Below are 24776 nucleotides of genomic sequence, written 5' to 3' on the forward strand. Positions count from 1 at the left end.
CCTCATCCAATGTGGAAACGTTCATATCGGTGTCTGTTTTCATTTGCCTACAAACATCCAAAGAACGACAAGTTATAATAACGTTGCTTCCTGCGTGATCTTTGGGTTGGGGCATACCTACATCATCCAAATCTATAACTTCGCAAACATCATCTAGTATGACAAGGAAACTCTTTTCTTGCTTCAGCCTTTGATAGATTTTGCTGGCAATGCTTTCTACACTTCCCTCGTTATCTACCTCTAGGCTTAATCTTTTGGCAATTAATGTTTGAACCTTACTTATTTATGTCTATTGGTGGTTTCAGTACTGTAACCCATGTCACAACACCAAAAGAATTGACACGTCAATCTGTTCGAGCTCATTGTTCAGATTCTTTACCAAAGTAATTTTCCCAATTCCTCCCGCACCCCACACTCCGATGATGCAATTAGCCTCCAAATATATGAGATTTTGTACTTTATGCTATTTTTTTTTAGTAAACAACTTCAATATATTACTTTATAATCTATTTCAAATGTTCATACGACATAAATGTATTCGTGAAGTTAAAAATTTAATATTAAAGGATAAAAAATTAGATGTGCCGTCATTTAATTTTGATTTTAGAATCTGTTGTATAATTTCTTAAATTACCTGAGTGGTTCTGCAAGTGAAGATTTCTATTTGACTAGAGTATTATATCACCAAAAGAGTTAATTATTGAACAGAAATTTACTTCATAATTAAAGTACACCAATAAAAAAGAGTTGGTATCAATGAAAAAAAAATTATGACATGAGAGATTAGTACACTTGACTTGAACACAAGTGTCAAATAAACCATGAAGAGAAAACAAATAAATAATTAGCCATCTTTATAATTCTATACACAAAACAAAGAGGAAAGTGTAGGTCAAAAAGACCACAGATTACAGAAATATGATCACCAGTCATCTTTCCCCGTCCGTTGTATGACATTTCTGTTCACTTTTCTCCATTCTTTACACACCTTATCTCAGAATCTCCCATCACATTTAACTCTATGTGTGTGTCGTACCTAGCTAGAATCTAGCAACATCTTTGGACTACATACCATCCTAAATTACCCCTGCATTTATACAGTTTGCTATTGGAAGTTACTCGCTTTAGAAAACATGAATTTCTTATCTTTAATCTATCACTTGGTTACTTTAAGTTATTTTTAGTTTATTGCACATAGAGTTGCTTACATTTTGAAAAATGTTGTTCTAAGCTTTTAACAATTATTTACTTGGTGCTCACTTTGTGACTGCGCTCTTCATTGAAAAATGTGGAAAAAATATATCTGAAATACCTGCTACGACAATCGCACTAAGGCATCAAACAATGACACAGTGGTTTACCTGAATTACTCACCAAATCAATTAAGATCCTGACACACTTTCTACAAATTTTTAAGATCCTAGATGAAACATTCAGTATCTTTTAATTTATAGCTCGCTAATTTCTATTTTAACACTCAGTTTTAGACTTCTTTAGTTGAAGATTGGTGTTTACTTGGTTTTTGAAAGTATTTCAAAACGCCTCCCTGTTATGTGTTTCGGGATAGCAAAGGTTGACTACTAAGCTAGTTATTGTATCTCCAACACAATTAAAATGATAGATCAAGAAAGGCTTTGGATTTTCAAGCTCCCAAATGGAGTTATGTGTCATTATTTATTGTGAAGAAACTAGAAATTGCTCCCTCGCGAAGGGGTAGAACATAAATTAGCCGCCAAAGTTGGAAAGAGATTGTCAAGGAATAAGAAAGCGCAAGAATTAGCTCTGCAACATTTACTTAAATTGTAAGTTCTTGAAATCTTTTGGATATTTTTCATCTTAAATATCAGTAGATTTTCTTAAATATTTGTTTAAGGTTCTTCATTCCTCCAACTGGTCATGGTTTACTGTGTTTATGTGATTACACCTTGTTGTTATTGTTACAGTTCCTTACATATATGCTCCGCATTATTTTGTTAAAAGCGTAGATAGGTAATGGAATTGTTCTACATCACTGTAGTGTAAGAGTAAGTATGCTAACCAAAAGGGCACTATGCGTAATTGCATCAGGGGCGTAATAATAAGAATTTCTATTATTTACGATCAATGTCATAACCTATAAAATATTCTCATTATTGAAGGGTAATATGGTCATTATACAGTACTAAATTTTTAGCAAACAACATGCACCTCTTACATTTTCCTTCCAGAACGTTCTCTCTCTTCCTTTCATGTTGCAATTGAGAGATGACTCAAGAAAAAGAATTGGCAAATTGATTGGATCTTTCCTAAACCTTCTCTTTCTAGACCTAATATGTGATTTATCTTATTCATAGACTTCTCTTGTGATGCTAATAAAGCAGGAATGGATGGTGTAAATGATTTAATGGTCGGTATATATAATCAATTTATACTTAAATATAATAGAAATTTGTAACATAGGTAGCTTTATGAACTTTTTAAAAAATAAAAATGATATCTAGAAGGATTGTAACATGCCATATTTTACAATTCTTAAGAGTAAGCATATGGTAAAATATGCTTTTGATAAATTGTTTTTTCGTTGAAGAATATATATATAAAATAAAATTGTCACCGCATAATGAATCTTTCTGATTGATGTAAAAATGGGCTCGAGAGGGATTGTAACCTATCATATATTTTTATTTGTTCAAAAGAGTAACTTATGACTTTGTTAGAAGTCATCTAACTACTACCAAAATATTTTTCTCTATGANTGTGGCTTGTCATGTCACTAAAAAATTGGGGTGTTAACTCTTGAGGGTATTTGTGTTCTCCTGGGATAACTGCGGGGGTAATTTTGATCCCAAAATGTAATGGAGGTATAAATGGTTTATTTCGCATAGTTCAGGGAAAATTTTGACCCTTTTCCGTATATATATATATATATATATATATATATATATATATATAAAATAAAATTGTCACCGCATAATGAATCTTTTTTATTGAGGTAAAAATGGGCTCGAAGGGATTGTAACCTATCATATATTTTTATTTGTTCAAAAGAGTAACTTATGACTTTGTTAGAAGTCATCTAACTACTACCAAAATATTTTTCTCTATGAAAACAATTAAATATCTGGATAAATATATAATGACATCTTATCGTTTTTTATAACCGCGCGAAGCGCTGATCATGAGTTCACTAGTTCTACTATAATTGGACTTTTTGTATCACTGTAAAAAAAAAATTGATCATGTATATTTGATTTTCAATCCATTAAAATATACATTTTTTCGTTTTTAATATATTTAGGGAAAATATAATGGATTGCAAAAATATTTAAGAAGCAAATATATAAAAGTAAAGAACTATGGTTAGGACTTTGCTTTAATCAATTAAACATCAACCATTAATTATAAACTATGACATGTGTCTGCAATCCAAACTAGAACTTGTAAAAATGGAGAGAAGAGAAATGGAGAGGAGCCGGATACAAATATGAAGTGGTTAGTAAATTCTTCACTGTGGCACTTCCGCTTGGTAAAACAATTACTTTACAATATTAAAGATACCATTTTCGTATAACTTTAACAACCTAAAGAAGAAATTAGATGAGAGAAAAAGGAAATTCATGAGAAACTAATTAGTTTATGAAAGAACCATAACATGTAAAAGGGTATTGTTGGGATTCGGGTGGGTATGGATAAAATGGAAGGGATGTTTAAAATTGAGCTCTAGCAAAGACACTTTTTTTTTTAAAAAAAAGACAAGAATTAACCTTTTTTCTTAAAGTTTGCATAAATGACATATTATAGTCTATTATATTAGTCTAGACTAGAAAGAATGAACTAGTTCACATTCGCTCGTAAATATGAGAGAATACTGTACAATATTTCAACTTTTAATTGTACGAAGAATTTTTCACTAAGCTAACGTATCAGAACAAATTTTCTTTACATTGTCAATACATATAACTAACACTTACCTTTTGCTACATTCCTTTGAAATGATTCTCTCAAGTACCATATTATTGGCTTGAGTTCAAAAAGGTATATAACAAAAGAGATATAAGATCATCGTGGCAGGAGAATACAGATAAACTGAAAATTAACATTCACACTTCACTCGTATACTGACTCCATTTCATGAAATCATCTTCATCGTCATACTCCTTAACTGGATTCTCCATTTCCGGAACATCTTGCTCCACTGTTTCAACTTCTTTTTCCTCAACATGTTCAGACTTTGCTTCTTCCTCCTGTGCAAAATAATCATGCAGAATCAGGAAATCGGAAAGAAAAAAGAAGACAGTTTCTCGAGGTCAACCCTGATAATAGTCTACTCAAACCACGTAGGCCACATTCCTCCTTAATTTCTCCAGCCAGGTAATAACACAAAAAACATCATAATGACATGTGCATTAGTTTTTTTTTTTTTTTTGATAACCAAGAAATCCGTCTGTGATCCGCCCTTTGGACCAATCACAGCCTTCTAAACTCGGTGGATAATGGGCCCGCCCCTCTACCCTTCTCCACTTAAATACCAGGCTTCGCTTTGCATGGTGTGGGGCTTGAACCTGCGACCTAAGCCACAAATCCTCCACCTTTTGCCACTTGAGCCAGGCCTTGGGGGCAACATGTGCATTAGTATAATGATGCATTATGCAGATATAACATTATAGAAAAGAAACATAATAGATAAGGGCCTGCACCCCCCCCCCCCCTGCACAGAGGAAGATATACAAGAAAGCTGATGAGAAGAGAAGATTCATACATAGATCTCCCGAGTCCCCATTTCCTCCTCCCCAGTCAAGTCAATTGACTCGTCTTTATCAGCGTACTGCAATTCCTCAGCTTCAATTTGCTTTAAACGCTCGATTACTCGTTCGAAGTGGGAATGATCTGCAACAAGTATAGTATCATGTAAAACCTCTATAGAAGACTTCAAAAAAAATGTGACACATTTTACTAAAAAAGGCTCTCTTCTTCAGGTCAATGATCCTTTTTCCCTCTGTGATGGTCTGATGACAAAGAGGGAAAATTTAAGTGATGCATGCTTGTCATGCTGATGAAACATTACTCTTCATTGGATGAAAAAGAAATTTTGCATTTATACAATGCATCCCCAAACTCTATTTTACGCCCATTTAAAACGAAATGTTATCATAACAATGAGTCTTGGCAAAAGAAATAGATGTGAGTGCAGCAGAGAAAGTTGAACAACATTTACCTTTCGAACGATTTGTTAGAGCATCATGAAGCCTAAATGGATTTTGCCGCTCTTCTTTCTTGTATTTTAGCTTTAGTTGTCTACGTGTCCGGCCAGGAAAAAGTTGTTGTATAAGGGATAAATCTGTCCCAAACTGCTGCACAGCCTGAAGACAAGTTTGTTTAAATGTTTAAGAGAATACCAAGGAAAAAGAACAAAAGAGTATGGAGTGCATCACAGTACCATTCATGCCAATCACATAAAGCATCTTTATCCATTAGCTCTATTTGGTGTCATGACATCATCAAGTAAACAGTAATATAATCTTTTTTCAAATACCTGAATACTCGTTGCATCTGGGGTCTGCTCCCCTACTCTTCACATAAAACTTAACAATTATAATATAAAAGGGAATTTATCCCATATGTTTCGGTATGGATACCTAAGGTAGTGGGGTAAGGTCTGGGACTTTGGGTACACTCTACCCTCCCCACACCCCACTTGTGGGACCTCAATGGGTATGTCGTTGTTATGGGTGCCTTTGAATCCCACAATTCACTTGGATAAGTATATTCATGTAATATTTGAAAAGGACCTTATCTCAAATAGAGAAAACAAAGCAACAGTTATAAATAAATAACTACCAACAAGCATGTCCTACAGGAGTCTTTCACTGCTATCTCATAGGAAGGTCTCAACAATTGAAGCAAATTTGATTTAAATAGAATTGACAGATCTATGAAAGGAGTCCACAAACTTTGATATAGAATGCGTAGGTGAATCTGCTAATAACTTGAGCACTTTATAAGTTGCACTTGTAAGGATCCCCTATTTAAAACTTATTTTTCTTGATCAAATTACAATTATCTCCCTATTTTACTAGTGCATTTTTCAGTAGGCTACAAATGAAAGGGGTGTACCTCATAGAAAAGTTCTGTGTCCTGTTTTGACCACCTTGTGCTGGGGGTTTTGTCCATGTAAGTCTGATAATTGAAGTAGGCAGAAGTATCTTCAGCCATAGTACTTTTACTATGATCATCAGCTTCCCCATCTTCATCTGAAGCATAGGTCTCATCCTCATCATAATTAGAAACAGATGCACCAGCACTGCACAAGCACAAGTCATGAAGAAACTGTGACTTGAAAAGGAAAGGATCTCGTCCCGAAGGCAAAAATACATGCAACACCATCCAGCACAAGTAAAAATGTGCACTTTGACACAAAAAAAACAACTGATAACAAAGCTATTCCAGCATGCATCAAACTTCTAAGATCTCTTGTCCTGATAATTTTACCTTCCGGAAATACAATTTAAGTGTCCAAAATTGAATTAGCGTACTTTAATTATTTCTCATATTAGATATGACAATTATACATCTCAAACCATGTCAAAGATCACCTAGTATGACCTCCTAATATCTATATTGGCTTGAAGGAGCACAAATTATATAACATATTTAAGCATGAAGTATTTACTAATGGCTATGACTAACGAAAATAGCTTCTCATAACAGACCCCATAGGACCATTATAAATTGGTCAAGAGAAACATTAAAGAAGAATTGATATGAGAGTGGTTGGACTGGTAATTAGAACAGTTCTAAAAGTAAAGAAAATAATGAAGCTGTAGACAATATAAGAAAGACCAGTGATGCTCTTAAACAGTTAGAAGCATACGTTATGAATAGAAAATAGAATGTGTCGAGCCAATAATAACCTATACACATCATCTACATTTTCACTATCAACAAGAACAGATTTATTAAACTATGGAGTAAACAGAGAAACACTAAGCAAATGGTTAAACACGGGTTAGTATTTTTTTTTCAAAAATAAAGCAAAAGGCAAATGTAGATTATTATATTTTATTTAATTGTATATAAGCTTCTGATACCTCTGATCTGTAGTAGTAGGTATTTGTGACACTGCTGCGTCTTTTTTCTGCAAGTAAGGATGGCAAGCAATGAAACAAGAGAATCAAGGATGACTGTCAAATAACAAAATTTATCATTTTAAGTTTTCCTTGTTTTAAAAGGTTGATGGCAAACAAGAGAAAAATAAAGAAGAAACATACCGCCAACCGCTCTTTGTGCTCAGCTAATAAAATTAGATCCTTAATAGGCACCTTTGAATAGTCAATCTCATCCATGGGAGCCTCAAGCAAAGCCTTGTCCACTGTAAACAAGGAAGTTCCTGGTCAACAAACAATCATAACCATAACTAACCCAAACGGAAGCAATATCCACTAGGTTTACCTGTTCTCCTCTTTTGACGAGTGGAATGAGAAAACTTTTTAGGCTTCTTGTTGGCTGCCTGATCAGAAGCTTCAGCAGTCTTTTTACTCTTCCTAACTAGTTTTCCTTCCTTAGTAACTGTTTTCTTGGACTTCTTCTGTACCTTTTTCCCTTGTGAGTCATTTTCCACCAAAAACTCCTCACCATTCCCAATTGTAACAGAATCATTAGGCTGTTCAGGCACATATTCCCCATCACCAACTACGTCTTCATCAGACTCATCTACTAGTCTAGATGCATTCACGGACTTTCTTCTACTCCTTAATGATCTACTCTCTCCGTTCTCTTCACTAATTGCAGAAAGTTCAGATGCAGCGAATTTTTGTTTTTTAGTCTTAGCCCTCTGAGGTACCTAAAAAGACAGTTGCAAGTGGGTTAAGAAGAGGAACAAAGGACTCCAACGAGGCAAGCCATTGCAGAAATTAGAGAAATAACTGAAAGAATTCGAAAAACAAGTTAAGGATTTACAGGTTCCTCAGGCATTTGAGAAGTAGCCTCAGAGTGTTTTGCTGGGATGTCAGCATCTGGAAGAGAAGCCTCTGCAACATATTCTTCATGAACTGGAAATTCATGTGCAGATTCTGTAATAATATTATTATCAAATCCTCTGACTGAGAAGTCAAGGACATCAGCAGCAGGTAATCCAAGTTCCTTCCCATTATCCACAAAATCCATTTCAGAATGAACAGAGTGTGAATCTGGCAGACATGACACAGACTGTCCTACATCTAAATCAGGAATGATTGTATCATATCTCTCTCTGTATACTTGTAACTTGGGCTTGGGTTGGAATCTTCTACTCTGCCCTGAATAAAGATAAGAAATTTAGAAGGAGCACAGGATATAACCAGGTACTAGTGTAGGAACCTAAAAATTCAGTCATACCAGATATAGTAGTGACCCCAAGGATATCAGCTTCCAAGGAAGAGTAGGTGTCCATTTCCTGCAACCAACAAAGCTAGACTTTTCGTAAGTGTGCCAAGGAATTTAAGTGGCAATGTTTCTTCTCTACTCAGAGTAGAAAGGAGGGAAGGACATGAATTTGACCATCTGACAACTTCCACTAACAGAAAGAACACTTGCTTGGAATGTTAATGGATCTTGGCCTGCTGCAACTTCATCAGATTGAAGATTGGAAGCACTACGAGCTGAACCATCAACTGAAGAAACTGGAATTAAAAGCTGTTCTTGTCGCTTCTCTGCACCAGCAGCATGAGCAGCAGATGGATCTGTAGCAGGACTAGAACTCTCAGAATTATATGCAGCACAGAATTTTAATAATTTAATCTATAATTGGCCAATTATTCAAAAGAAAGGAACCCTTTTGCAGCATCCAAAATCAAGTACTAATTAATAGAAATTATGAAGGAAAATTCAGCAATAAGTGAACAGAAGAAGATTAGTTGTGACCTATGCCGCTTGAGTGAGGAAGTAAATCATCAAATGAATCCAAACCTATATATATGTCTGCATTCTGAAAACTGAAGAAATTTAGTAAGGATACAAAAGGTTTGTTAACGTGATCAAGATATGGATAAGAAAATATCACCTCTCCCTCAGATTTCTCAAAGCAAGATTTCCAATTTTCATTGGTATCAGTTATTACCATACTTGCATCTAGACTTGAACCAACTGATGGAACCAAAGTATCTGCAGCAAGAGGATGCACCAAGGAAGGTTCTGCCAACACAGAGCTTTGTTCATCGCCTGCTTACATTTAACAACAGAAAATCATTCTTGAAGAAGTCTTACAGCATCAATGAAGAACAATATTAGACTATCGATGGCATATGTTATATGACATTTCAAAAGCTAAAAAAATATAGAACCAACTTTGTCTATGATGCAAATTCTTATTGCACACAAGAAGCAAAAGGTGTTTTGAAGGACCAAGGAACTCAATTCTGAAGATTAAATCTGTTTTGTTTTCGCTGATTTGATCTAGGTGCAGATTGGAATGGACGGATGAGAGTGAAAAGCTGCTACAATTCCAAGAATCTTTCGTATAAATAGGCGGGTATTGTTATTTTATTTTTTGTTGCTAATTTAGCTCCCTTTTATTATGAAACAGCAGTTTCTTAGTGCTAGATTTTGACATCAATAATACTCGCCTCTACATAAATTATGCACAAAAGCACTCAACAGCTTTGATGACCCTCAGGGCCTCAACAGTTAATATGCGATCAAGTTTTGCAGCAATAAAATATTCTGGAAAAGAAAATAACAATAACATAAAGGCAAGAAAGCTAACAATTTTGAGAATTCTTTGTCTCTTAAGAGCTTCAGAGGAATCAGTTGCTACAGTATCACCAGTGGGTTTTGACGTCAAAGAAGAGGATGCAACAGCTGGAGCTTTCATTAATTTGTAAAGATCTTTTATCCTAAGTTCCTAAATTAAATCATAATACGACAGTTTCATTTTATTTATTTTTATGTATGCGTAGTTTTTGATTTCAAAAGGTGTCCCAATCATTTTATCATTAAACTTGCAAAATATGTTGAATTGATGATAAATATTAGTTGTAATTCATTTGAATTTTTGAAGAAATAAAAGTCAACTCTGTAGTTTTACCAAAAATATATTTCATCCATTTCATCTTGTGCACTCTCCAGTTATACATTATGTACTTACAGTCTACGGAAGTGTATTTTGACAAGTAACTGATAATAGATTCAACATATAAAAGCGTGATAATTCAAATATTCACTAAAATGATATATTGTGTGTGTTTTGAAATGCTAAAAGTGTTATTTTTACCCCACTTATGAAAGAAAATTAGTGTTTCTAAGGATAACAGAAACTAATTTCAGAGCTTGAGCTTGTTTGGCCAAACTGGTTGTGAAGAAAATCTATTTGTGGAACCAACCACAAGCGCTTGGGCACTAAAACTTGAAAAAACAAGACCATATATGAGGAATCTGCTCAAGTCCATAGTATTCAAATATGATTATCCAGAAAACATTTACTCAAATGAATTGAGGTAGGCAGTATTGACTAGAAAGCAAATTGCACCACAGGTTACATAAATATATATATATCCCAGCTAAACCACATTGTTGCATGACTAACTCGCAACAGCAATGATTCTGTAGGAAAACAAATCTGCTTCATTTTTCGCATTCCTATCTATGTAAAATGAATGCCTCTCATAAAATATTTTTTCCTAAAGAATTACAACATCTAAACCCATCCTATGAATCCAGAACAACCAGCAAATCTTTTTTTTTGAAGCAGAACTTTGTTCAATTAAACAATTTCCTACAATTCAGAGAGCATTGCATCTACATCATGTATAAGAACCAGGTTTCACCAAAAAGCTAGCAAATAAATACATTTGTGTTTAAGGCCAAGTATATTTCTTCTTTTGCCTTAAAAATTCTGCTATTTCTTTCAAGCCAACTGTCCACCAAATGGCCTGAGAAATAGTATTCCAAGTTTTTTGGAATTTCTTCTTGAGACCCTCGCTGTTTCAACTATTCAGTAGATCAATCTGGAGTTTGGCATAGTCTAATATATGCCAAGTAGTGCAAAATACATACCCAAAAATGAATTGGAGCTAACACTTCATGATGTCATTTAATGAAATTCCTTATCTCACAAAAAAATGTTTCAGTGTGCTAACTGCTAACCCTTCCCTGTGCTTCTCGAAACAAACTAAAAGGGGCACTTAAGCATTCCAAATTTAAGGGTCATTTGGCATGTGAATTACATTTAGAGAGAAGAAATTTTAACTGAAAAAAACTTGAATATGCAGCTAGCTAAATAAGGAGCAGCAACAAGGATTGCCAAAAGATAACAAGTATAAAAATCATTAGTTAGAGCTGAGTTTTCTTTTCTATTTTTCTTCTAACTTGAGGTCAGTGTCAGTCAATCTATATCATCTGCTATAGACTTAGAAAATAACAAGTCTGTTCTTTCCTTTTTATTTTGATAGGCATCAAACTGTTCAATTTCTTAGTGGTACCAACCAAAACAGCTGGTTTACCACTTTCACTTCCATAACGATGGGAACTCAAGACAGAATGGGGAGCTAAAAGAGCTAATGACAGATTAAACAATGGTGATTAGGAGGATTATTTTCACCAAGTCCAGCACCTTTTGAGATCCAACAAGGCAAGGAACCTTCTGAAAATACTGTCCAGTTTGTCGAAAAGGGAATCATTAGCAAGGCCATTGTGGGCAACAAGCTCACAATGCAAGTTGCAGATGAAAAGAGACTATCCAAGTCAGGACAAAGAGCCAGGAAATACTACTGGGGACATAACAGAATTTATGGTGCAACTTCTTAGGATTTGAATCAAAAAGAAGAAGAAAAACAAATGGAGCATTATTGTGTATGAAGTTCCAGAAGGAAATGTGAAAAACTTGGAGGGAAAATTGTTTGTGGGGAAGAGCTCTACTTCGAGTGATTGCAGAGAATTTGGTAGGTTCTGGTAGCATTTTACTGGTAGCCAAAGCAAAGAAGACAAATCACTTTGTCGTAGATCTTTCTTGAAACTCTAAGATGTGGCTTGCCTACTAGNCAGCACCTTTTGAGATCCAACAAGGCAAGGAACCTTCTGAAAATACTGTCCAGTTTGTCGAAAAGGGAATCATTAGCAAGGCCATTGTGGGCAACAAGCTCACAATGCAAGTTGCAGATGAAAAGAGACTATCCAAGTCAGGACAAAGAGCCAGGAAATACTACTGGGGACATAACAGAATTTATGGTGCAACTTCTTAGGATTTGAATCAAAAAGAAGAAGAAAAACACACGGAGCATTATTGCGTATGAAGTTCCAGAAGGAAATGTGAAAAACTTGGAGGGAAAATTGTTTGTGGGGAAGAGCTCTACTTCGAGTGATTGCAGAGAATTTGGTAGGTTCTGGTAGCATTTTACTGGTAGCCAAAGCAAAGAAGACAAATCACTTTGTCGTAGATCTTTCTTGAAACTCTAAGATGTGGCTTGCCTACTAGAGTAAGATAAATACAATTGCCAGACTGGAGGCTAGTACCACCAGTGTCAACTTCAGTTCTTGCAATTTGAAACCAAAGGATTTTAAGAGTTGCTCAATTGTATACTAATTGGATACAGAATACAGTTCGCACTTGGCACAAAGACGGAGGGGACTTCTCAAGAAATCAAATCAGGAGCAATGTGATCCAAGGTTTAATATATCCTAGATTTCAATTAAGAAAAGATCAAATTTTTACCACAGATTGGTGATGTGTTGCTCCAAGATTATTTTTTTTGTAAAATGTGAACAGAGGATTATAAAAAGGACCAATTGTAAGAAGGGATTTAAGGCAGCTAAGGTAAATGCTTAGCTGTCAGGATCAGATATCTTCTTATATTAGGTTTCTGTAGATTAAGGCTAAAGTTTGATACATTTACACTTTCACTCCTTATATTCCAATAAAAAACTAATACTTCGGCAGGGGACTCCCTTATTGGCACAAGAACTTGAGCATTGTTCAAAAAGAAGAGATAAAGAAAGGAACTATAAAATCGAGAGTTAACAAAGCCAAGTGGGTATAGTATTAAAACTCAGCAAACACTGCAGCAATCTTACAACTTAGACTAAACATGCCTTTAACTGCTAAGGAAATATTGTTTACTACAAGGAGAGAATCAATGTAGACGAACACTAACTAGATCTCTCTCCTTTTTAACACTTGAATCTCCAACTGAGGTAGGCACAGTTATTCAATACATTATACATGAATTCCACACTCAAAGCCATCCTAGAGAAGACTTCAATGGACATTCCAAATGAAGAAATTTTTATAAAATGGTCCAGTTTCAAAACCCTTCTATAACTTGTGTGGTGCTGTGATTTATCTTTTCAAATACACACCAAAAAGACCATGGCATAACTACCTAAATCAGGTCCTACGACAAGACGGGTTGCTCACATGGTAATCACCCTCCACCCCCAGCCCTAAGGTTGGGTTTGAGTCACCAACGGAGAAAAAAGGTGTGAGAGCTTCTGGACAGGGTTAAAAAAATCAGGTCATACATCCCTTAAAGTTTTCTTAAACATCCCTAGTCGTATTCTGCAATTTGTACTTCATAAACACTAGATATCCACCCAACTTTCCTAACTAGTGACACCCAAAAGCCAAATTTTCCACATTACACATCTTAATGAAATTTGCCTATCTTTTTTTCTAATTAAAACAACTCTTTACAACCAGAGCTGCTATAGAAATGAACTTATCGCGCTACTGGTAAAATATTTGTCGTCAATTATCAATATTTACTTGCAAGGTATAAATTAAACTTGCTATCAATTATACTCCTTCTCATGTAAACCCTCTTTCTACTTTCACAAAAAGTCCAAAATTTTCCGTACATTTTTTTTTTTGATGACAAGGAAAACCCGCAGCCGCTACCCTTTGGGTGTGCACAGGGTAAAAACCCCGCTCCTATGCAATAGCTCGCAAACCACATAGGAGAGGTAACCCACACTAGGCAAGCCTGATGTGACGAGCTCGACCCAGAAGGCAAACCCCTTGCTTTAGCTGGCAAGGGGTTTCGAACTTGAGACCTCCAACATGGAAGTCCCAAGCCCAAACCACTGGGCCACCCCGAAGGGTAATTTTCCATACATTTTCTTAAAAACATAAACCAAGAAGTTCAACTAATTTACTTATCAATAGAATAACACAAACCCATCGATGAGTTCAACAAAAAATACATTAAAAAAATCAAGAAAATACCAAGAAATTGGGGAAAGGGAGAGGGTTTATATTGATCAACCCATCGGTAATAACAAAAAAAAACGCCATTTGAAGAGATAGAAAGATACCTGAGATGTGAGATCTAAAGAGAAGCGCAATGAAAAGAATCGAGAGGTTTTTTCCTCTTTATGTAGTTGAAGAGTGAAGCTAGTCTTTTTGCACAAGTTTTTTATACGGGTCAGGTCGCGTGTCCGTTGAGGCCTTAAAGCAGGAATTGCGTCTGGTAGCCAGTTTCACCCTACTATTTAAGTTATATTAGGCAGGTATTGTTATTTTATTTTTTGTTGCTAATTTAGGTCCCTTTTATTATGAAACAGCACTAAGAGATTTTGACATCAATAATACTTGCCTCTTCATAAATTATGCACAAAAGCACTCAACAGTTTTGATGACCCTCAGGGCCTCAACAGTTAATATGCGATCAAGTTTTGCACCAATAAAATATTCTGGAAAAGAAAAATAACAATAACATAAAGGCAAGAAAGCTAACAATTTTGAGAATTCTTTCCACTCTTAAGAGCTGAAGAGGAATCAGTTGCTACAGTATCACCAGTGGGTTTTGACGTCAAAGAAGAGGATGCAACAGCTGGACCTTTCTTCAACGGGCGGGGCTTGGCCTTGGGTTGAAACTTGCCACCAGCCTTGACTGCATTAAATAACAATATTAAGCTTAACCTTGAAAGAATGAAAATAACTTTCATCGCAAATTTAAAAGAAAAAACATTTTCTCCCTCCTTACCAGTCTTTGAAGCACCACCAGCAAAAATATCATCTAAAAGGTCCATGAGCACACTTTCAACACTGAAAAGAACAATAACTGATAAGACAAATTATAACCACTAAAATCAGTTTTAAAGAGTACGTGATTATATGTTTAGTATATTTTCAAGGCAAAATATATACGCAGACACTAAAGCCATGGTTTCTCATCTTTAGTGGGAGTGCACATTGAATTAGGAGAAAGATAAAGTCTAGGGTCTGCGTTTTTTCTATCTTCAATCTGTACATCATCAATTCATTATAATTCAGATTTCAATGTCAATGTCAAACAGCTCCATAAGCAGAATCTACAAATTTCTACAAAATCTTAGTCTGTAAACTCAAAATCAGAATGTCCTGGAAGTTTTGAAGACAAAGATAGATTGTTTGCAAGGAAAGCCTAATAAATTTCACCAGTGCTTTCCCTTTTCCATGAAAATACCATGAGGCGTAAAAACCAATCGGTGGAACTCGATCAACTTACAGCTACTGGTGGCGCGAGATACGGCGGGGGAAGTGGAACAGCGGTGACGGTGTTAGACCGTCGGCCGTTTGGTTTCCGAGTGTGTGTTTGTTGAGATGATGCACCGGCAGAAATCGCCGGCCGATGAGAGGAAATAGGGGAAAGTAAAACCAGAGGGAAAAGCATCTAAAAATTAGGGCTAAATAGTGAATTTTGGGCAGTTGTAAAAACTTTGTCACAAAACACGGATTTCCTTTTTTTTATTAGTACTATTTTGATTTATTTATGACAAAAAAAATCATCTAATTTGTTACTCAAGGAATTAACAATTTGATTTATTTGCCTTTTACTAAATTACTTTGTTTTCATTAATTTTGTAAAGATCGTTAAACCTAAGTTCCTAAAATAAATCATAATACGACAGTTTCATTTTATTTATTTTTACGTATGCATAGTTTTAAATTTCAAAAGATGTTCCAATCATTTTATCATTAAACTTGCCAAATATGTTGAATTGACGATAAATATTAGTTGTAATTCATTTGAATTTTTGAAGAAATAAAAGTCAACTCCGTAGTTTTACCAAAAAATATTTCATCCACTTCATCTTGAGCACTCTCCGTATTTTGACAAGTAACTGAGTAGTAGTTTTTTTTTAACATATAAAAGCGTGATAATTCAATTATTCACAAAAATGATATATTGGGTGTGATTTGAAATGCTAAAAGTGTGTTCTTTTTATTAAAAAAAAGTGAGTATTTTTTATCCCACTTTTAAAAGAAAATAAGTGTTTCTTAGGATAATAATAGAACTAATTTCAGAGCTTGAGCTTGTTTGCCTGACTGGTTGTGAACAAAATCTATTTGTGGAACCAACCACTAGTGCTTGGGCACTAAAACTTAAAAAATAAGACCATATATGAGGAATTTGCTGAAGTCCATAGCATTCAAATATGATTATCCAGCAAAAATTTACTCAAATGAATTGAGGTAGGCAGTATTGACTAGAAAGCAAATTGTACCACAGGTTACATAAATATATATATATATCCCAGTTAAACCACATTGTTGCAGGACTAACTCGCAACGGCAATGATTCTGTAGGAAAACAAATCTGCTTCATTTTTCACATTCCTATCTATGTAAAATGAATGCCTCTCATAAAATATTTTTTCCTAAAGAATTACAACATCTAAACCCATCCTATGAATCCAGAACCAGCAAATCTTTTTTTTGAAGCAGAACTTTGTTCAGTTAAACAATTTCCTACAATTCAGAGAGCACCCTGCCAACCAGAGCAAAAAGGGTCAGGTCTAGAAAGGCATGCGCCCTGCAAGTCTGCTTTCTGATATTCTTCTGTCTATTGCCGCATCTATTGAGGTCATCTGAAAAAAGAAAACACAGACAGATAATTTTAGGATAGAAGCGTGAACAAGTTAGGTAATCAGCACAAATGTATGAATCAAAATCATAGCCTGCTTCAATGACAATAGATTCTGAACTTGGCAAAAGAATCTGACCTGGGCCAAATTTGAACCACTTTTCGACCATAAATATCTATAAACAATCATAGTAATTTGCAAACATCTGTTGGGTCTATGCTTTGCTCACACAGCCCAACTCTTTCAAGGTCAAGTAAAGAGAACATGGAAATATCCAAGAACTAATACATGCACTCTGCTGAGATCCCCCTTGAGTGGATGGCAGCACAGTAATTAGAAATGGCATTACTTAACTACCAGCAAAAGATGATGAAGATACATACTTGAATCATTGATGACCACAAAACTGTTGGGATTGCTTGCCAACCGGAGAATGGCCAAAAGAAGATAAAAGAAGCCCATTAATTAATGGGGTTGAAACATACACTAAATTGATTGATTACCAGATACTCATCCAAGAGTATGCTATTTCCAAGAAGATGAAGGAGAATGGGAAGACTTACAAATTTGCTTTACGAATACGAAAGAATAGTAAACAACTGAATCCGAGACATGAAACTAACATCAACCTACAACACAAGTCCCGTATTCATAGGAACAAATACTAGTATTAGGTAATTATAACTTACCTGGCTAGTCTCATCATGCACCTGATACTTTGGTAAGGACATTCTTCTTTCCTCCTGAAAATATTTCACATCAGCACTCAGCATCACAAATTAACTGTAAGACATTAATTACATGAAAACGCAAACACTACTGACCATGGACATGGCCTCATCATCCCAAACTAAGTAGACCTCATTTGTTGCTGGTTGGTTAGCTGGAGCTTTGTTGGTAATAACAGGTGGTGGACCAATTGAGGGCCCACCAGTATTTGGGCCAGAGGCATAAGAATGTGAATTTACCGGTGCTGGGACTGCAGAAAGAGTGAATGAAATGAGAAATGAAGAACCGAAGAACTTCTCCACATTCTAAATGAGCCTTGATTCTTATAAGCATTAGCCACATAGCCAAGATTGACATATAAAAGCATGAATCAAACTCTACTACAGCAAAGCTCATCCAGAAAATCAGGTAAGATAGCTTGCATAGTATAGTATTTAACAGAAAATGCTATATGAGGAAAAAATAGGATGCCCTTTTCCTGTGCTTCCACAAGGATTCAGGTGAGAAAGATAAGAAAAATGGTATGTGTACGAAGCCTGTAGACCACAGCCAACAGCTCCAACGTCAAATTTCATCATTATAAACAAGAATGAAACTAAGAACCCTCTTATCTCATTTTCCAACCCATGGCTTCATAGGGAAGTTTGATGACACCTAGATTAGTCCTCACTATCACACCTCTAAATATTGTACTGGGTTAAAACCAACAAAATAATCTGATACCATGGGCTGCCCATTTTTTTTCCTGATTTCTCACCAAAATATACTAGTATGTACATCAAATGAAGTTTGTACCATCACCTCATCTAAGCGACTAACAAATTTTCCCTCCGAAAGATGTCAAAACTACTTCCCATAGTTTGGAAAGAATCAAGGCCAACTAAAACACACTTCGCATTTTTATTTTTTTTCGTAAGTAAAATATTTATAAAATGTACCATAATGGTTCAGAATAGATTACAGGGCCTAAATTGCACCTCACACTCCAAACATACTACATCTTTTCCCCTGATAAGTAAAAAACCAAATACTTATTCCTCCTATCAAGAGTACTACTATAACACCAAAAATACAAATTCTTGATGCATATGTTTTTAACTCTAGGTATCTGCAGGCGGCAGCCACTTCCCCTCAAAGCACTTTCAAAAACAATAAATGAATACTACTTCTTACTAAAGGATCAAAACAGAGCTGCTTATCCTATCTTAAGGCACAACAGTAAATGGCAATAAGTAACTTCCCAACAGGAGCCATGTTGAAAGTGTCAGACCTTCAACAAAATAGATAAAGACATTACAATTCTAGACCTTAAATACCTGAAGTCTGATAACCAATGGCGGCAGGAGCATTGCTGCCCATGTTTGGGTCAAATAAGCTCTTTGTTTCAGCTGCAGAGCTGAATGGCACACTAGTTGACAGCATCGGCACTGAGAATGGCGAACTTTGGGCAAGGTTGTTGTTATTAGGAACAACAGGAAACAAGGGTTGAGATACAGGAACAGGTGGGGCCGGGAGCCCTGGAGGAGCAACAAGCGTTGGAGGTGCAGTGGCTGGCATTGGAGGCCTCATATTTTGCACAGGAAATAATGGTTGTTGTGGCAGACCCATCAGTGCAGGAGGTGGAACCGAGACAGCAGGATACTGTGAATACCATGGAAGATGGCGAGGGGGAACTGACCAACCAGCAGGAGGCATAGGCAGCGCAGGATTATAGCTACACCAAACAGACGGGATCCATGTAAGAATTTACACACCTATTAGAGCTAGTGATTAGAAGTCTAAAGCGGCTAATAAATTCAACACATGCCCAAAAAACAACAAAATATAGACAAGAAGGTTGACAAGATATAAATGCAAAGGCTAAAATTTTCCCTAACATCCTCTTATTTTAATGATGGCAGTATCTTTTCCAAGTTGTGTGCTACTTGACTAATCCACCAGGTAGCTAATTAACATCCACAAGTGTAGGTGTTACCATACCGGTAAGTCGGTAACCCTGAGTCCCTGACTATCAACAAGAGTTACAAAATATGGATTCATACTAAGCGTTGTAACAGGGATTCGAACATGGAATCTCCAGACTGTTGCTCCTATTCCTCAACAACCCAACTATCCTATGGATACAATTTTTTGCATTACCTATAGGCCAGAACACTATGCCACACCATTACTATAACAAAGTCGGAACTGGGATATTCTGATCATTACTATAATAATGAGCTTGAATCCTTTTTTTGAGGATGGTAACAATTAATCTATATATTCACAATAGGTATACTACATCCAAATATGTAGTTCCCCTTCATAAGTGTTACAAAACTTACACCTTGAACCCCTAGCAGCACTATTTTTTTACAAGTAATCTAAAACATAAAAAATATCTTCATTATTTTGCTTGTTTGACCTTAATGAGCTTCAATCCTTATCTCATATATTCATTATTTTGCTTGTTTGATCAAGTAATACTACTCCTAACATGGGGAATCGTTCAGAAGAAACAGTTGGTAATCCTAGAATAGAGAAATAAAGCATGCAGCATACAAAAAGGGAAGGTTTTTAAAATAAGCTAACTCATGCAACAGCATATGAAAATGAAAGTATCATAAAGTATTCTAGCACAAAGGAACTGAAAAGAACAAGCATTTCTATTAGAAACATACAGTGGTGGCACTGCGCCAAAAGTTGCCCGGGGAGGATATCCTGGAATTGCACCACCAAGATACTGGGACGATGGAATGTCCACTTTGGCAGTTTTCGCTGGGGACTCATCTTCTACAGGAAAATAAAATCCAACAGAGAGACATATTTAGCTTTATGTAGTCATGAAAGTGAGCAGACAGAACAGGCCTATTAGTTTTTGTTTTTTTTTTAAACTGATAAAAACAGGCCTATTAGTGACGGAGGAAAATATCTGCAGAAAGCTGAAAAGGCAATAAGCTCATACTAACTCAAACAAAGAAATGCACTAAAAGCTCAAACACAAAGGTAAAAAGCTTTAAACACCTAAAAGTATGGGTGTGCACTAAGATTAAACCGAAAAACCAAATCGAACCGAATTTATTTGGTTTGATTTTGGATTAATAATATACTTTGTTTGGTTTCAAATTTAGAAAAATAAAAAACCGAAAAAACAAAATAACCGAACTATATATATATATATTTAGGTTTAGAATTAAGTTGGAGTTAACGACTTTTATCCCTTTTTAGTTATTGCCTTCTCATTATGATTTAGATTATATTTTAGGTTTGTACATCTATAATAGGTATACTTTTTAAGTATTATGTTTTAAGTTTTACTTGTGACTTATATTAGAAAGTACATTAAGAAATTCAATATTATTACTTCTCCTTGTATTGTATTTTTTTACAAATTGCAAATATAACTTTGATTATGTTATTAATTATTGGCATAACCGAAACGAAAAAGCCAACCCGAAAAGAGAAAAACCAAATAAGATTTATATTAGATAGTACATTAAGAAATTCAATATTATTACTTCTCCTCGTATTGTATTTTTTTACAAATTGCAAACATAACTTTGATTATGTTATTAATTATTGACATAACCGAACCGAAAAAGCCAACCCGAAAAGAGAAAAACCAAACCAAATTTATTTTTGTTCGGATTCGGTTACACGTTTTCAAAACCAAAGACTGAAAAATCCACAAAACCAATCAGAAAAATCGAATGCACACCCATACTTAAAACCAGTGGACAGAAAATAAGGAATTCAGACATCAATTGCCATTAGTTTAGCAAGATGCAAGGTTGAAAAGCTTTAAAACAAACTTCCAATTTAAGAATGATACAGGGTTCTACAGAGGTGGAGATGCACAGGAGCCCATAATGAAACAGAGACTTAAACCCAATGGCATGGAGATGTTAAGATACAAGCTCCAGATTTCCCTTCGGAGGCATGAGGACATCCGACAAAAATGGGATGGATGATACAAGCTCTAGGCTTTGCTAAATTCAAGCAAAAGCCCTGAACATCTGTAGCATTATTTCCATTTTCAAAACCCTGATTTAAGTTTATAAAACCAAGTTAAGAAAATATTCTTCTTTGATAGCCAAAGAAATCTCCAAGCGCCAGTCACGCATGGTTCAAAACTCGATGGATAATAAGGCTCCCCTCTATGTTGAGGAAACATTCTTTGCCACGAGAATAGCAATTCAACAGTACCAGTAAATCTATGTTGAGGAAACATTCTTTGCCACAAGAATAGCAATTCAACAGTACCAGGACAATGGTATAACAAGAAAGATGCGAAAGCAAAGGTTACTTATTTTCTTGATACAATTCAGCAACCATATGGCTCCTCCATGTCTTCAAAAAGGCAAAATTTAAGCACATCACGTACTGTTCTTACCTTCCTCTCCATAGTGAGCTGCTAAGACATCACTTGGGATTCCTTGCATTCCATATACTTCAATATCAGTAGACTCTCTGCCGGGTTTGGCATTTGGTACCCTGTAACAGCCAAATATGCTAGCTTAATGCATTTATTGCCAAAAAAACAGATAAAAATGCAACAAAAAAAAAAAGTAGAATGAGACATTATCAGCATATTGGATTCCATCCTGCAAATGATCCCTTGGTAATTAGAGCAGGCAAGAAATTATGGCAAGAATGTGGTAAGTGGGTCGGAAAAACAAGGTCAAACTTGCTTTAAAGTTTAAACATCAGAAGCACACATCTACAACATCAACTGCAATTGTCTCCATCCCAAAATAGTTAGGGTCCGCTATATGGATCCCTAACATCTATTCTGCTCCATAGGACCTGTTTTGTTGCAATACTCAATAATTTGACTAGGTATCATATATACGGATAATTTGTTTCCATTGTGTTCTATTCTACCCAAATAAGTATGACATACACAATTCTTTTAGTTGCATCAACAGGTAACAGTATGCTCTTCTACCATAACATTTTAACTTCTGAGACAGAGTAAATGACCTCTTTCCGCAGCTTCACATTAGGCAAATTCTATAAAAATGAAAATATTTCAGGCATAGGCATATTATATCTATATAGTTTTGGGGAGATGTTGCCCTACATTATAAACCAAAAACCTGAACTATTTTAGATGATGCTTTTTTTGGTGAAATAATTTTCTTAATGACAGGGACCTCCCAATGCACATATATTGATCAAGGGACAACATTTTTTATAAAGATGTATCAAGGGATTCATAACAAGAGAATCGAAAATAACAATTTTTTTTCTAGCTTCAAAGTTAGTAGACATGAATTACTTACAGGTTACATGACAAATTTTAAATTTTCTGCATCAGTCACATTATGACTACTTGAAAATAACCATATCATTCTCTAGTATGACCAAATTCTCGAGCTACTTTTAATTCTTTTGTGTCCCAAAATTTTCTCATCAACTAAACTATGTTCTTAAACAGCCTTCAAGGTATCTGCTCAAAGTAGTACATCCACTCACTATGTCACACGCACACCCAATGAATTCCGTGTTCCCCAATCATATCTCATAGAGTTTTCATGGCTTCAACATTTTGTTCCCTTCTGTGGAAGATGGAAACACGTCCACGACAGCACCAACAAAACATACAAAAACCATTCTCAATGCTAAAGGACAAGAAATATATCAACGCAGATGGCTAAAAAGGGCAAATTTAAGAATGTATCTAGAGAATTATCAGCAAAAAGAAATTACTTACTGGCTGACGGTTTCTTTGTGAACCTGGAGAACGTGAATGGCCATGCCGCCAGCAGTAGAAAGCTTCTTATGGCAAACATGGCATTTGAAGTGTTTAGCCTTTTGATGCTGAACCAAAATCTTCTCATCATCGAACTCCCTGTCACAGTAGTAGCACCATACCTTATCGGTTGATCTCTTCTTCTTCTTCCCCATTGATCCCTACAGAAAACCCAAAGTGCTCCTCGCTATAGCAATTGAATCAAATCGGAAGAAATTAATGCGTGCTGATCCGCTAGGGTTCCGAAAGCGATTTGGGATTGAACAGTGGGGTTTTTCTCTCTCTCTGTTCAAGGAAGAGAGTTAGGGTTTCTGAGAAAAACGGGAGAGGGAGGGAGTGGGAGACAATTCCTAATAATAAAAGTTCATAAGTAGATTTTGTATTTTATGGAAAAAGAGCATGGCTACTTATGTGGAGTATTTTTTAAGCTAATAGTAAAATGAGTTTACTATTTTATCCCTTTAATCGATAGGGGACCAAATATATTTACTTACTATATTTTTTAAATATATCAATTTAATATTGATAAATTGAGGTTATAATAAAAAAAAATTGTTATTTCTTGATTTGTTAAAAATAACAAGTAATTATAAAATATTTAACAAATAAATAGGGACGAAGACATTATTTTTTATATTTGTATTTAAATTGGATTCGTGAGGTGAACATAAATATTGAAAAATCAAATAGAATTAAATTAATTCGATTCTTTAGTTCAAAATTTGCAATTTGAATACAATTGGTTTCTTCCGAAAGTGTGATTCTTCAATTTGATGTTTGGTTTAAGAGTTTCAAAACTTCAGTGTAACAAGGAGTCAAACTTTTGAAAATTAAAACTTTGATCATTTATTAATAACCTTGTTTTATAGGCATTTTCAGAGTAAATGGCTAAAAACATTTCTTAACTATACCTCAAACTATATATTTGTATTATTACATTAAACAAAAAAACATCCTTCAACTATCTAAAAAATTGCAAGTTACATCCTTTTATTAACTTTCTATCAAAAAACTAACCACTTCAACTAGAAGCACACGACTTTCCGATAAATGCAAACAATTTTGCCCACTCACTGATCTTCTCTATCAAGTAGTAAACTAGTAATCATATTAAAAGGTATTCTATGGCTAGCATTATTGTACGAATATTAATTAAGGCCTAAAGATTTATAACTTGGGACTTGTTCAAATATAGTTTGTCCTTTTTTTTTTTTTTTTTACTGAGCTTGTTATTATGTTGTTAGCTTTCCTTTCAAGAATTTTATTGATCCCATGCTACTCCGAGTTTGTTTTATTTTCTCATTTTCTAATTGTTACGTTACTCCTCCAACAGCTTTCACCAAATTTCCTATACTCTCAACTAATTTAGTGTGTGTTTTGATGCTAGGAAAAACAATTTTAAAAAATATATTTTAAATTTTTCATATTTAATTGGCCAAAGTTTTTGAAAAATATTTTATCTAAGAAAACAAGTTCTTAAAATATGAGAAAAATGACTTGTTTAATAGACGTAGGAAAA

The 24776-nt window shown here is 35.0% G+C and overlaps 2 protein-coding genes and 1 long non-coding RNA gene across 6 annotated transcripts; 1 reads left to right on the plus strand and 2 right to left on the minus strand.

The window, feature by feature from the left end:
- Nucleotides 1-3844: 3844 nt before the first annotated feature.
- LOC125846234 (transcription factor TFIIIB component B'') lies at nt 3845-15595 on the minus strand. Of its 4 annotated transcripts, none has more exons than XM_049525606.1 (15): nt 15435-15595; nt 14931-14992; nt 14682-14837; nt 9017-9174; nt 8878-8941; nt 8536-8696; nt 8353-8410; nt 7936-8273; nt 7429-7819; nt 7248-7348; nt 7068-7114; nt 6094-6280; nt 5195-5339; nt 4739-4866; nt 3845-4223 (listed from the first exon to the last, which is right to left on the minus strand). In XM_049525606.1, exons 2-15 carry the CDS (start codon nt 14974-14976, stop codon nt 4080-4082), a joined length of 2124 nt encoding a protein of 707 aa, XP_049381563.1. In that variant the 5' UTR covers nt 14977-14992; nt 15435-15595; the 3' UTR covers nt 3845-4079. The 4 variants fall into 4 exon arrangements, with proteins under 4 accessions (XP_049381563.1, XP_049381564.1, XP_049381562.1 ...); XM_049525607.1 differs by having other exon boundaries at nt 3846-4223; nt 8551-8696; nt 15435-15594; XM_049525605.1 differs by having other exon boundaries at nt 3846-4223; nt 8515-8696; nt 15435-15594.
- LOC125846237 (uncharacterized) lies at nt 10158-16826 on the plus strand. The gene is made up of 2 exons (XR_007444347.1): nt 10158-10448; nt 16403-16826. It is a non-coding gene; the product is annotated as an uncharacterized LOC125846237 (long non-coding RNA).
- Nucleotides 16429-23614, minus strand: LOC125846235 (protein SUPPRESSOR OF FRI 4-like). Its single transcript, XM_049525609.1, has 7 exons — nt 23219-23614; nt 21896-21996; nt 20184-20295; nt 18840-19237; nt 17619-17773; nt 17484-17537; nt 16429-16797 (listed from the first exon to the last, which is right to left on the minus strand). Exons 1-7 carry the CDS (start codon nt 23410-23412, stop codon nt 16726-16728), a joined length of 1086 nt encoding a protein of 361 aa, XP_049381566.1. The 5' UTR covers nt 23413-23614; the 3' UTR covers nt 16429-16725.
- Between the last annotated feature and the right edge of the window lie 1162 nt (nt 23615-24776).

Source organism: Solanum stenotomum, chromosome 12 (assembly GCF_019186545.1).
Source record: "Solanum stenotomum isolate F172 chromosome 12, ASM1918654v1, whole genome shotgun sequence".
Taxonomy (NCBI): domain Eukaryota; kingdom Viridiplantae; phylum Streptophyta; class Magnoliopsida; order Solanales; family Solanaceae; genus Solanum; species Solanum stenotomum.